General features: G+C 40.1%; 1 protein-coding gene and 1 long non-coding RNA gene across 3 annotated transcripts; one reads left to right on the plus strand and one right to left on the minus strand.

Annotated features, from left to right (window-relative positions):
* The first annotated feature begins 315 nt into the window (after positions 1-315).
* Positions 316-5,813, plus strand: LOC119724178. The gene is made up of 3 exons (XR_005270624.1): positions 316-3,467; positions 3,688-3,807; positions 3,988-5,813. It is a non-coding gene; the product is annotated as an uncharacterized LOC119724178 (long non-coding RNA).
* Positions 5,814-6,143: 330 nt separating this feature from the next.
* Positions 6,144-14,320, minus strand: LOC119724179 (mucin-3A-like). Of its 2 annotated transcripts, none has more exons than XM_038195115.1 (6): positions 14,265-14,320; positions 9,675-10,143; positions 9,232-9,319; positions 8,792-9,080; positions 7,870-8,031; positions 6,144-7,557 (listed from the first exon to the last, which is right to left on the minus strand). In XM_038195115.1, exons 2-6 carry the CDS (start codon positions 10,133-10,135, stop codon positions 7,295-7,297), a joined length of 1,263 nt encoding a protein of 420 aa, XP_038051043.1. In that variant the 5' UTR covers positions 10,136-10,143; positions 14,265-14,320; the 3' UTR covers positions 6,144-7,294. The 2 variants fall into 2 exon arrangements, with proteins under 2 accessions (XP_038051043.1, XP_038051042.1); XM_038195114.1 differs by lacking the exon at positions 14,265-14,320 and adding an exon at positions 13,564-13,806.
* Positions 14,321-14,337: the final 17 nt, after the last annotated feature.

Here is a 14,337-nt window from a genome sequence, read left to right on the forward strand (position 1 = left end):
TGTCAATCATTTTGTGTATATGTGTAAAGAAGAAAAAACGGCGATAAATATCAACCTGCTAGGATTGGATAAAAACAACAAATGTATTGTTCGTTAACGATTACAGGTTCGTGTTCCGTTTGTAACAATATTCGTTAAGGCCATGTGTACGCTATCTAACTTTTCCAAATTTCAGTCGCGTCTATCATGCGTTTTCTCATCATCAACATTGATACTTATTGTGAAAACAATCTAGGGCCATGTGTTTAAATTTTCATCGACGCGTTGTAGACGTTTCTGCCAATTATTTTCTTGTGTTTTCTTTTGCACTTATGCGTCAGATTATTAACAGGATTCCAAGGTCACGTAAACGTATCTTCTTTGTCTTTGTAAAAATTCTTTCTAATTTTTTATGCAAAATTATTTTAGGGCCATGTGGAGTAGGGATCTTATCCGTTCTGTAATTAGAAAGTCCTCAAATAGCCCGACGTGTATTTTCTTTAAAAAATATTTGTGCATTCATCCCATCTTGAGTGCGAATCATTGTGTAAACTACTCTAGGGCCATGTGTTAAGTATCCATAGCTACGGAAACTTGAAAAAACTTAAATGTTGGATCCTAAGTTTTCTTGTATACTCTGTGTATTCCTAACTTCTCTGTGGTTCACACGAGTGAATTACTCTAGGGCCATATTAAAAAAAAAATGTTTTATTTGTCCGTGTTGCAACCATTTTCTCAACTGCAACTCCACATCCATCCAGCTTAACTAAAACTTGATCTGTTGTTTAAAATGCTTTATGTGTGTAGGGTCATGTGCAGATCTTACAGGTTCCTTGAAACATGTTTCGGTCGTGAAACGCAAACGATTACGAGTTCGAGGACGAAATATGTACTGTGGAATCGGAAAAAAATGGCTGTCAATCATTTCTCCGATCTGTGTATAAGACGATGGATATCGACCTGCGATTACGATTTCGTGTTCGAGCTCGAGTGCGAACAAAGTAACACAAGTACAAGTATCGTTAGTAGACGAAAAATGTACAAGAGTCCGAGTACTTCAATGGTGGAAAAATGTTTGGCGAAATTATGGTGTGGCTATGTGACGTATTCTTTTAAATTGATCTCCCTTCGATTGAAAATGACTCTCGAAAAGATGACATATATAAATTAAAAGGTGAAAATCTTCACGGGAAGTAAATCAATGAGGAGAAATTAATGGAGCGGAACCGTGGAATAAAAATAAAAAAAAACTGATTGTCAATCATCATTTTGCCTAATGTTTGTGTACGAAGAAAATAAGACGATGAATATCGACCTGTTAGGTATGGACTAAAATAATATCGTTCTTTAACGGTTACGAGTTTGTGTTGTGTTGAGTTAACATCGAAGATATTGCAACTTGTTGTCAATTGTCTGATAGGTTTTTAGGTAGAAAATAAGACGGTGGGTTTCGATCTTGTTAGGTCTGGATTAAAACAACGTTCGTTGTATCGTTACGTATCGTTCGTTAACGATTAGGCCTACGGGTTTGTGTTGAGTTCGAGTGGAACCGTGACATTGAAAACATTGCAACTTGTTGTCAATCATTTTGCCGATATGTAAAGCAGAAAATAAGGCGAGAATATCAACCTGCTAGGTTGGGGTTGAAAAAACAAAAATATTTTTCGTTAACGATTACGGGTTCTTGTTGAGTTCCGTTTGTCACAATTTGTTAAGGCCATGTGTACGCAATCTAACCTTTCTAAATTTCAGTCGCGTCCATCATGCGTTTTTTCGCCATTGAAATTGATTGTGAAAAGAAATCCTGGGGCCATGTGTACATGTACAACATTTTCATCGACGTTTTGTAGACATTTCTGCCAAACCCATTTTTTCTTTTGTTTTCTTCTGTACTCATGCGACAGGTTATTAACAGGATTATAGGGCCATACGAACATTTCTTAATTTGTCTTTGTAAAAAAAAAAATTCTAATTTTTATGCAAAATTGTTTTAGGGCCATGTGATGTTGAGATCTTACCGTTCTGTAGAAATTCCTCAAATAGCCCGACGTGTATTTTCTTGAAAACTGTGCATTCATCCCGTCTTGAATGCGAATCATTGTGTAAAAAACTCTAGGGCCATGTGTTAAGTATCCCCAGCTATTTTGAAGCTTGGAGAAAGCTGAAATGTTGATCCAAGTTTTCTTGTATATGCCTACTGTGTGTATTCCTCACCCGTTGTAACTTCACGGTACTCTAGGGCCATGTTTACAAATGTACTTTTGTTTGTGTTGCAACAAGTGTCTCAACTGCAACCTAACCCATCCATCTTAACTTGAACTTGGAGATCTATTGTTTAAAAAATGCTGTACATGTATAGGGCCATGTGCATGTCTTACAGATTCCTTGAAACATGTTTTGGAAATGAAACGTAATCAGAATTACGGTTTCAGTGACTCCCAAAGTTTTTATTTCGCGACATGTTACGTCTCTTCTCCTTGTTGAAATGTGTCTGATTGACATACATTGTTTGTGATTGGCGCTTCCATAATATCCGATTCGCAAAGATCGGCAATTGTTTTTTGTGTGTTAAGGCCATGGTGACAATGTTGCTCATGTAAATCAGGTGTCATTCCACCTGATACACCTCGGATACACCTCGTAATCCCTTTGTAAATGTATCCTTATTCTATACAGAGTGAAACCATCTGCATTAATTATTTTTTTGTCACACCTATATCATTAGTGGCGGTTTGATCAACGTTAATAGCTTTTCAATGATGCTAGCAAGTCGGCAATGTGATGCTGTTTCCCTCTAAACAGGTGCGCGTTGCTTTGCGCAAGCTGGAATTATCATCTTCGCGACCAGTAGACCCCCAAATGATCTATTGAAAATAAAATAAGCTTTCTTTCTCTACGGTTGAATCCATTACAGTGGTCAGGTAAGGGCCACTCGTTGGATTATCTTCACATTGTATGTAAGATATTTCTCTACATTTGGTCCATTACAGTGGTCAGGTAAGGGCCACTTATTGGACTATCTTCACATTGTAGGGCCTATGTAAGATATTTCTCTACATTTAGTCCATGACAGTGGTCAGGTAAGGGCCACTTATTGGATTATCTTCACATTGTAAAATCTTTTGCAGCCAGTTAGGCCTAGAGATCTTAGTATCATAGAAAAAATGGAAACTCATAAGTTTCAATTTGTTCTATGATCGTATCATTGTAGTGGTCAGGTAAGGACCATTAATTTACGTTTTCCTTCTCTTTATACCATTGCACCGGTCACAGATCTGATCAGGAAACCACTGTACATTGTACTAACAAACCCTAGCTCCGCTAGGAAGATTTTTTTTATTTTCAGCATCTTGCAGTCAGATTAGGAGACCAGCAAGCCAGTGTGCTCATGTCAGGAGCTGATCATGCGGAGGAACCGGAAGCAGGGAGGAGGAACAACGGATGACTGACGACCCTGCTTGTCGGGCAACCCATTACTGATCTCTCAGGTAACAATTATCATGTTACTTGCCTTTCGAAAAATATTATCTTAGGACGTCCTAAGTTGTTGTGCTTGTTGTGTCTGCAATAACTGATACCAAACAACTTTGATTTGAAAGAATAATCACCTACAATTGTACAAATCAATAATTAAAAAAGAACAGCAACAGGTGCATAATTGTACCACACTCAGTTTCTAACATTGTGTTCCTTCTAATCTTCTGGCAGAGATGACGGTGTGCAAGATGAGATGTCACTGTGGACGAAGAAGGAACCGGAAGCAGGGAGGAGGACCGACGGAAGGACGGAAGACTCTGCTTGCAGAGCAAGTCTTCACCACTTCTTGAGGTAAATTTAAAAAGCGATAATTACAAGTATTTTATTTTTTTCATTTCAATATGTTCGTCTTAGTCCTCCGGAAGTGGCCTTTTCATTCTTATGACAGATTTTTACAATCCGATAGGTTGGTTGTTTTGCGATTGTGACAAAATGTAAGATATTATAGATATATTTATTTTGTCTTTGCAGATTCCTCTTGCTTCGTGTTAGCAGTGGAGACAATGGTGCAGTTGTTCACTGGGGCAGGACACGAAATTCAGCAACACTCGACTGAGTTTTGCAGTGGCTACTCCTGAAAGTTCCCATACGTTTCTCTTAAAAAAGTAGTCACATTTTACCCATCCGAGGGATGTGATGAGCCCTACATGTCAGTAACAAAAGAGGGAAACATGGCGCATTCTAAAGTTACCTGCAATTTTGTACAACCAAAATAGCAATCTAGTTATTGACCTATGCCCATGTTAAGATGCTGCTCCGTCAAAAAGGAACTAGAATCGGCCTACGTCAGCTCTTGCTCGAATTCATAATTGATGCGTAATAAACAATCTTACCTAAAATGCCAACAAAACTAATTGTGTGGACATTGGTTCAAGACAGAAAATGCCCAATCCCGACCTTAACGTGTGCATTACCGATAGTCTTATTGTTGAAAATTAAAGTCTGTTAATACTTTTGTCTTGTTATTTATGAAACTTTAGAGGTCCATGCTATGTAACTTTTTATAATGTAATCCTTGAAAATGCACCTTGTCCCTTTTAAGCTTATATCATTTTTCGTTTTGTTATTTTCAGGGAGATTGTTTGGTTTTCATACTAATGCAAATTTCCATATTAATGAGAAAAAAATGTGACATCATTTCATACACGGGGGTATTTCCCCGGGTGAATAGTCAAAATGCCCCCATTGATAGTATGGTATGAACCCCCCCCCCCCACCCCCCGACTAAACTGTGTTCCACTGTCTGAAAGAGTTCGGTCTAAAAAGTCTATTCTTGTTTACTAAAGACTTCAGTATTATTAGTGTTTTCAAATTCTTGAAAAAATGACTCCTTCGGGTATGACAATTTGTTCAGACCACCAGATTTGTGAAAAAGAAGATAATCAAGTAAATTGGCATTGAAAGTCTCTTTCACCAAAAAAAAAGAATGCTGTGCCACAAACTTGCAATAATATGGAATAATTTACATGAACAACTAAAAACCATATTTAAGATACATTCAAACCAGAACAATACCTAAAGCCACCAGCCACTGATATTTCCGCCAGTATAAACACTAGTTTATAGTCAAAAATGCGCTGTTTTACACAATATGTTTATTTTCAATGTAACTGACGTGCAATATTAGGTAATTTAAATATTTCTGATGGTTTTTAAGATAATATGAATATGGTACAGGTAAATTGTTCGTATTATGTTTGTTTTGTTTTTTAAATTACTGCAATCATTCTCTCTTGAATCTGTCAATTGTATTACTGTTTATTCAAGGAGGCATAGGGTAATTTTTGGGGCCGCAATGGAAATAAGTTTGTATAACTTTTTGTCGTTATCCCTGCTTTTTCCACTGAATGTGGAATTCTGCATGTTTTATTTCTAATTTACAGTATATATATTTTTTTGTTATTGTTAAATCTTAATTTACCTGTATCATTATTGTGGAAATAGCGAATAAATCAAATCAAATAAAAGAAAATACCAAGGTATAATCATGGAATTTTCGCATACACAACGCCCTCTGTAGTTTGCGCATGGAGTTTAAATCTATATAGACCATTGTCATGTTGTGGCCATCTTGATTTTTTCCATTCAAATCAACATAACCAAAGCGAGGCTGGAAGGGAAAATAGTCTGGTTCTTTTTTGCACACAAAGCCATTATCGTCAGTACTGTTATTGGATACCGGGAACATGACTGAAATGGTGGCAGCACGATGAAGGTCTATTGAGAATTTATTCGCACATGGTGTTTCCGCAAACCTTCATTATTTCGATCACAATAATAAATCTCATAAATTATAATTATGACTCAAATTGTGATTATTTTGGGAAAAGTTTGCTTTTTTAAATCTACAAGATTATTAATTGTAATGCTTATTTGGCGCTGTCCATTTTATAAGTATCAAAGCGCTTGGCAGTTAATCCCCGTTCATCAGGATATGAGACCACGCGGCAGCCAATATCGGCGCACATTCGGTCCTCTACCCTCACAGGTATCCATTAATAGTCCTGGGTGGAGAGAGGTAATTGTAGTCAAGTGTCTTGCCCAAGGGCACAAACACCATGTTCCTGGCAAGTTTAACTCGAACTCGCGCAACAGCGTACAATAAACACCACAGCCACCTTTCTAACTATAATGATTAAAGTCATGAAAATACCCCTGCGGTCGATTTCATAATGAACAGCGCAAGCGTAATTGGACCTCTCGATCACAATCTCTGAATAGTTTCATTAGCTTCGTTTCCCACTGATTCTTTGCACTATATGAATGTTGATAATGCAATCTTATATATATAAGTGTGCAATCCTGGGATTGGCCTACACAAACCCTCCGTAGTTCGCGTAAGGAATCCGTTAAGAGTGCAACCAAGTAAAATAGGGCAGAAACCCGTCCGCTTTGCTCATAAAATAATTGTTTTACATGTACATTCAAATCATTTTATGTAAGACGGTTTAAAGAGCCATCACGAATTGGAGGATTTAGTACATATGGCACTGCACTTGGCCCGGACTTGGGCTTCCAATTCTGAGGATTTCGGATGCAATTGGGTCCGAAAGTGGAGCTATTTTAGCCACGTTAAGGAGGGATCCTTTTCAAAATGGCTACTTTTCCAGTTTGGCAAATATCTTTCCGCCGTTTTTGGGATTGTCGTCTTTGGGTGATAATTTTTCCAAAAAGTCATTGGTCAACCCACCAAAAATTGAAATAAAAATGAGAGACGACATGTTGATAATCATGATTCTGTGACAACCTGAACACCTGTGAGAATTCCGATAAATCAGTAAAAAGAATTTTGAAGTATCGGCAATTTATCAAAGGTAGGAATTCATAAACTTGGTTGCATTCCTAATACGGGAGATTCACAATAACATTTGGCATCTAGAGGTTGTCACTGAGAGTTCATTTTTCGCCGTGCATCGAGGAAAAGAGTGGGTAAATTAATTGTTTAATTGTTTTGTCCGGTCAGTAGTTTCGTAAGCGTATGATTCGAGTGTCTTTTGTTTTCTTTTCTTTTTATCAAGATGGTGTTTTTTTCTGAGGCGGTAGAACATGCTATTGCCTCGACATCTATTCAAAAATGTATTCAAAGTTGTCTGCAGACAGTCATTCAAGTCGTGGCATGTCGGTCATGTTTTTGTCGACCGTACACTTCAAAAATATGACTCTCTGTGGCAGCCTCTTGGTGGCGCACTTTATTGTGAGTCGGCCCGTATTCTATAAGGGTCATTGACCGTGTATGTCCAAGCCTCAGTGCAGTTTTCCTCTCTTAACCAACGCTGATCTAGTGAACGTAATCCTTGTGTTCCTCGTCGAGGTGGCCGTAGGGTGCTTCCTTCATCCTCCGCTTCCTGATCACGAACACGGCGATTCCAACGATGATGGCGATGAAGGCCAACACACCGATGACTATGCCGGCGATCATGCCCCCGTTGTTGGGGCTGGGCTTGGTAGGGAACGCCGTGGTGGTCATGGTCGCGTTGGCTGTGGCCGGCTTCATGGTCGTCGGCTCCATAGTAGTTGGGTTTCCCATACAGTCGTCTACTCCTGTAAAGAAACATTACAGATTAGGTGTCAGTCAACTGTCTGGTGCAAAATAATTTCGGAGTAAAAATAAATGTCTAGATATTCGTCAAGTGATGACTGTCTTTGGGACTCCTGAATCCTGCTTCATTCCTCCCTATAATTTGACAATCAAACCTAAATCTATGACTGTGATTTATTCCACTGTTCACTTGTTCTTTTAAATTTATAGCCCATACATTTTCAGTGGCCTTGTGTTAAGATTCAGCGATGTGACTGATTTATTAATTCATTTATTTATTTTCCTTGGGGGGGGGGGGGGGGGAGGGGCCTTACCATTGCCGAAAGTGCCATTTGCAAAGTTCGCGTAAGGCTGTAATTTCACGTGATCCATAATGATTGTCACCGGTCCCGCCGTGAGTGTCCAGTTTGAGCAGCTGTACGTCTTTCCCCTTCTACTCGTGTACACATCGAATAACTCAGCGGTGTCCTGTTTTCCTGTTAACAAATGGAAAATACGAGTAACAAACGATGAAGAGACTCTCATACAGTTAGTGAACCCCTGACAAAAATACAAATCTATATAAAATCTATATATGACTTGAAACTTTGCATGGCGATGAGAAAAATTAGAAAGTTTACGGGTAACACTACGTGAAAAGTAATCTCTTCTTGGAAGAAATGTGTTTCTGAAAAGAACCGGTATGGTTGGTTGAGTGTAGAAGTGACGTTTCGGACAGTGCGCTCTGTCCGTCCCGAGTGTGCTCTGTCCGTCCCGAAGGACGGACAGAGCACACTATCCGAAACGTCGAGTTCTACACTCAACCAACCGGCTCTTTTCAGAACCACACTTCTTGCAAGAAGAGATATGGTTCTTATCCGAAAATTGTCGAATTTATATAACATGTAAATCGGCATCACAAGGCAAGTGGACAATGAAAGTAAAATTTGGGAGTTCGTGAAGTGCATTTGACAATTGAGATATCATGCCGAAATATTGCGGAGTTAAGACGACTCAAGGTCCAACTTAATATCACCTAATAACGAATTTGCTTCGCTTTGACATTCGCGTGTTATGAACTGGCTTTTATGCAGATAAAAATTCTCCTCCTAGAGGTGTTCATGGCAAATTTCAAGCCGTTTACATTACGCACAATCATATTTTCGAGTTTGGTACATTGTCAATGAAGTTATCACAGTCTAAGCAAACTTCTGCGACTTCATTCACCCCCCCCCCCCCAAAGACCTTGAAACTTACCGTAGTTCATTACATCTCTAGGGAAGAGCGGTTCGGAATACGTCCAAAGGGGAAACACACTACAGTTGTAAAGAGGATACTTTGGGACGTTCGGCCAGGGAAATATCCGTTGGAAATCGAGCCACAACCCCATCACACCACTGCTTGAGTTGGAATCTGGTACGTTAAAATGTGTTACAATCATTAAATCCCTGAGTGTTCCGTCGGCAGACCAGCTCGACGAATTAGTACTCCACTCGAATTCCGTTCCGTTGATTTTCCCGCCGATGGGAATAACAGCCTCGCCAGTCTGCAAAAACAAACCAGACCACATTAGGGAAAACCAATGTATGAACTATAGATTGCTCTGTTTGCCCTATTATTGAATGGCATTGAACGCTTATTATAACCTCTCCCCTAAAAAAACACAATCAGTAATTATAAGACATAGGGCCACTCACCTCATTGTTTGTGGTGTTGTATCTAATTTTCAGCGTTGCGTTCAGGACGAACAACATCATCACCTCGCTGCCATTCTTAAACTGATAACTGAAACGAAATTTGAACAGATATGTAGAACAATAAAAAACCGAAAAGTCTTAAAGTGACGGCATTCAAAAAAGCCCTCAAGCTTATTCAGCATGTGTGAATACGAGAATGCATTATTCAGGCTATTCAGATCATGACAGACGTACAATGTGAAAGTTGTTCTGTTTTTTTGGACTGCAAAATAAATCTTCGCAATAATGAAATCTTTGGACTCGCGATCTTTTGGATGACCAGTTACATTGCCTAACCCTACCAAACACATGCAATTTATAATTTTTTTTCTGTAGGAAAGGGTGTTTGCTATTTACGTCTTAAAAGATTTAGTTAAAGTTACATCTACTGCCGAACACAATACCTTGGTATAACATTTTCTGGTCTAGGAAGGGTAGTGCCTGCCGGTGCAGTTGTACCAACAGTTGAACCGGTTGCATTGGATGTGGTATTAGCAGCCACAGCGGTGGTGTGGGTCGGGGTTCCGGTTGTGTTTCCGGGCGTGTGGAAAGCGGTCGTCTTTGGTGCGGTGGTGGGGCGACTATGGGTCGTTTTGGGTACTGTGGTGGGCTGACTATGGGTCGTCTTTGGTGCAGTGGTGATGCGACTATGGGTCGTCTTCGGTGCAGTGGTGGGCTGACTATGGGTCGTCTTTGGTGCAGTAGTGGGGTTACTATGGGTCGTCTTTGGTGCAGTAGTGGGGTGACTATGGGTCGTCTTCGGTGCAGTGGTGGGGCGACTATGGGTCGTCTTCGACACTGTGGTTGGACGTTCAGCAGTGGTATGGACGGTTGCTTTAGGGGTAGGCGTTGTTGCCAATGTCATTGTCGTTGCTATAAATTAAATTTGAAATGAAACAAAAAGAACCCCGAATAACTAGCATTCAGTTCAAATGTTCCAAAATACAGACTGATTGTTTTTGTTCACAAAGATGGGTCCAAAAGACAGAAAACAAATCGTGCACAAAATTAAGGCTCTGAAATCATTCATTTTCATTTCTGAAGCAACATCCAAATATTCTTCCTGTGTCTAAAATTTCTCATTGTGTCCATCAAAGTAAACAAACTGAGATAGGAAACACTTTTTTTTAATCATCCCTGGCCCTCATTTGGAGTTTGGTATCAGTCTTTCGCCCGTATCGTTGGTGTTGCATGGCACCCTCAGTGGAGACAGTTGGTATGTACGCGCGAGGTCAATAGTGCACCATGATCATTGTCTGCTGATCGTTGACGTCAATCCTAATCTTGTCCACGTATGCTCTGACGTAAATCGTTGGTCACGAGGGGCCACCTTCACGTGATCATGATACGGGCACGATCCCGTTCGTTTCCGAACCTTTCTGAATAGCCTACGTTGCCCAGTTAACTCGCATAATGTTCGTGATCGTTCGAGTACTTCAGTGTGAAAATGGTTTTATTACTAAAACATAACGTTTCAACCCTCCGACGCAGAAAGCCCATTTACTAACACGCTTATATTTAGCGCCTTGGTTTGAGGCTACACAACACTGTATCTATGGGTGCAGTGAACTAATTCAAGTGAGAATTTCTACGCGAGCTGATTAGCATAAAAAGTGACCCCACAGTTTCTTTTGAAAACGGAGACCGTTTGGCTTTAAAAACGGTGGAATTGTGTAAATATAGCCAAGGATTAACTCCCTGGTTTTTGGGCTTCCATCTGAGGGCAGGCTTGATAAAATTACGGTTGAAAAATGGGTCCTATTTGCATGAGAAAGTGGAAGGATGCCACTTGTAAAACGGCTACATGCAGGTTTGGGAACTATCACTTTTCGGGAGGTGATTTTGTTTTGGTGTGAATATTTAAAAATGTAATCGGCTAATCTTCTCAAAATTGAAAGGAAATGAAAAGATGAAATACAAGACAAGAATTTAATTTTTGTTTGAGAAACCTCAGTGATGTCGGCTTGCATGTTATTTGGCCCTGAACTTTGTTGATTTTACACTGTTTTCAATGGGGCTTGAATTGGTTCAGTGCACCCCTATACGTACACAATCTCGACATGTCTGTAGACTATAAATAAGGAGGTCATCAACCTCGCGTCCCCAGGGTGTCGAGCAGTACGCGCCCACCACTACCTGCTCTCTCACCCTGGTATTGGATCATTTGCATGTGCAAGATTTTTGAACACGTATGCAAATTAGGAGTAGTCTGGTGCCTTCCTGTGCGTTACTTTTGCGTTTGTTTTTGTATGCGGTGTCTGGGGTAAAAACAGAATCAATTCGTCGCAGCGCGAGCATGGCGTGAGTTACGAAAACAATTTCATTTTAATTAAAATGTAATGATCTTAACGAGACAACATGCAGTATCATAACAAACTGGAAAGGAAATGAATATTTTCGAGAAGGCGTGGACGAATGATCGCGAAAACACGTACTGCACGTTGTGAATAACAACACCAAGTGCACGATATAAATCCATTTCTAGCCAATTGCGGTATCGAATCAGGATGCAGGAAGGAAGTTTCCTATCCAGGGTTTACTATTGGAAACAACGTTGGAAATAAAGTCAGCACTGGGGACGAGGTTTGGAGGTCATTGACAGGAAACAGATGTGGATACATAGTCTGTGGTTAAGTCGTGCACTGGCTACCCGCAAGTGACCTTGTTTTGTGCACGTGTATATGGGCAGCCCAGGTTGTCAGGTTCAGATGTGCCTGACCCGGGGTCACACACTAAAGGTGACTGCATATATCCGTAGTGGGTGTCTCTGGCTAGGATTAGATGGAAGATCACCAGAATTGGTTAGAATTTTTTTTTTATTAAGGTAATTAACCAAATTGGGTCCCCAAAAGGGCTAGGTTCTGCGTCGGAGGGTTTTGTGTCCTGAAACAAGGAGCTCATCAAAATGAGAGTTTCACTTACGAAATTCAATGTCAGAGTCTGCCTCATTTAGTTCATTTTTCTATTTTCAGTGCGACGGTTACCTGTCCTGTACGATCATCATACATTAGGGCTACCCAGTGAATTACTGCAGTACCTTATATGACAGCCATTTTGGCAAGTGGCAATGTTCAAACCGACTTACACTCCGGGACAGAAGCTACATAAAAGAAAATTATGTAAACGTAAGGACATCCATTTCACAGGCACAACACATAGATTTGTTGTATAGCCACTGTTTGTCTAGTTTGGGCAGTGGGAAATTAGGGTATATTTTGTAATCCAGAAATATTTGAGCTCCGTGACAAAGTCCAGCAGGAGGCTACACCCACAAAAGTACATTTTGTGCTTAGAGTGCTTTGAAAATCCTATCAATTGTGTATTGGAATAACAAATTCAACCTTCACTGTGAAGCTGGTCTCAACTTTAGTCTGGTTAAGGTATGTCGGGTCTCATTTAGTGTACAGGGTGAGTAGAAAAACCCGAAACCCGAATGTTGAGACCCGTTTTAGTGAAGTTCTGCATGAAGCACTTTCAAAATGTGAGATATGAATGCCGAATTCATAAGCTTTCTTTTAGTACAAGAATCATTCAAATCACTCATGTAATTTTCAAGTTACGGAATTTTAAACACAACCACCTTTTTAAAGTTCTGTCCACGGATCACAAAATTGTAAGTGTTCTTTTAGCAAAATGAAAACAAATCACACAGGGATGTGAATGGTTTTCGTTTTGCTAAAAGAACGCACATTTTTTTATGATCCGTGGACAGAACTTGAAAACGGTACTTTGTGTTTAAAATTCTGTAACTTGACAAGTACATGAGTGATTTGAATGATTCTTCTACTAAAAGAAAGCTTATGAATTGAGTTTTATACTCTAGATTTTGAAAGTTCTACATGCAGAACTTCACTAAAACAATAGTCCCGACATTTGGGTTTTTTTCTTTTTACTCACCCTGTATATAACAGGCTCGAACACCCGCAGCAAAATGCTGACCCCAATATTAAACTTCCCTGGAATAATATGTTGCACCACGGCAACTTCAAGCGTTTCCTAGGTAACAAGTGGCGAATTTGTTATACTCCAAGAATAAAACGAAGATTTGTTTCCAAGTGGAGTCCCGAGAATGAATTACTTTACTTTCCTCCAACAATACTTCAACATTCCTCGAAACCCGAAGAATGTTGGTATATTGACGGGGAAAAAATAATTCATTCCAGTAGTACCCTAAAGAGTTCCCGAAGCTTGTAGTACATTGGATTGCCTGCTAGCTAGTTGCCCGTAACAATTGCCTCATGTGACTCGGCCATTAAGGAGAATAATCCGACTAGACTCTTCGAAACATCTTACCTCCAGCTACCAGAAGGAAAAGGCAAAGAACAGACGCATTCATCCTGCAAGTTGAGTAGTTTCCTAATCGAGAAGAGACAAAATTCGGACTTGTCTGATGGACACAGAGCTAAATAATACTGCGCAATGATTGCCGTGTACCGACAAATACCTGTTTGGTTTTCAGAGTGTTGCGCAGTAGCTGTGGTCGGTCTATATAAAGGCCTATATTGCTCAATTCTGTACCGACATTGGACCTGCTGTTTCTGTATGCGCACTTAAACTTTGATCTGTATGTTAAAGGGCCTGTCACAATATATGCGATCTCATAGGAGACCTTACGGCGACCATTTTCCCCCCATAAATTTAACAATCGCAGCGAGGACGCAATAAAATGACAACTTTCTGTCTCAAAGAAGCTCAAGCTATGCTCATACTGTGCTCTTTAATTCCGCGCTTACGATGCGTTCAACTCGCTCTCTAATGCGCCCCTGTCAAGCCCAATTACTCGATCTAGTCGCTGCCGCTGCGCTGTCACTGCGCCCACACTACGCTCTGCTCGCTGTTGATACGTCCTAGTAGCATGCGTCGCGCTCTCTATTCGACCAAAATACGCTCATGTGACGTTACTTGCACTGCATAAATACCACGATCAAATAAACGGTCAATACAAAGTCCAGTTTAAAAAAAAATATTCTACAAGTTCATCGCAGTCGAGTTACCTTCTCATGAAGACTAGGTCGACTGCCTTGCGCCTAAGCTGCCTCAATGCCATGTCGCACAATTCACGCTCGC

This window comes from Patiria miniata, unplaced genomic scaffold (genome assembly GCF_015706575.1).
Source record: "Patiria miniata isolate m_02_andy unplaced genomic scaffold, ASM1570657v1 HiC_scaffold_18, whole genome shotgun sequence".
In the NCBI taxonomy this organism is placed as follows: Eukaryota; Metazoa; Echinodermata; class Asteroidea; order Valvatida; family Asterinidae; genus Patiria; species Patiria miniata.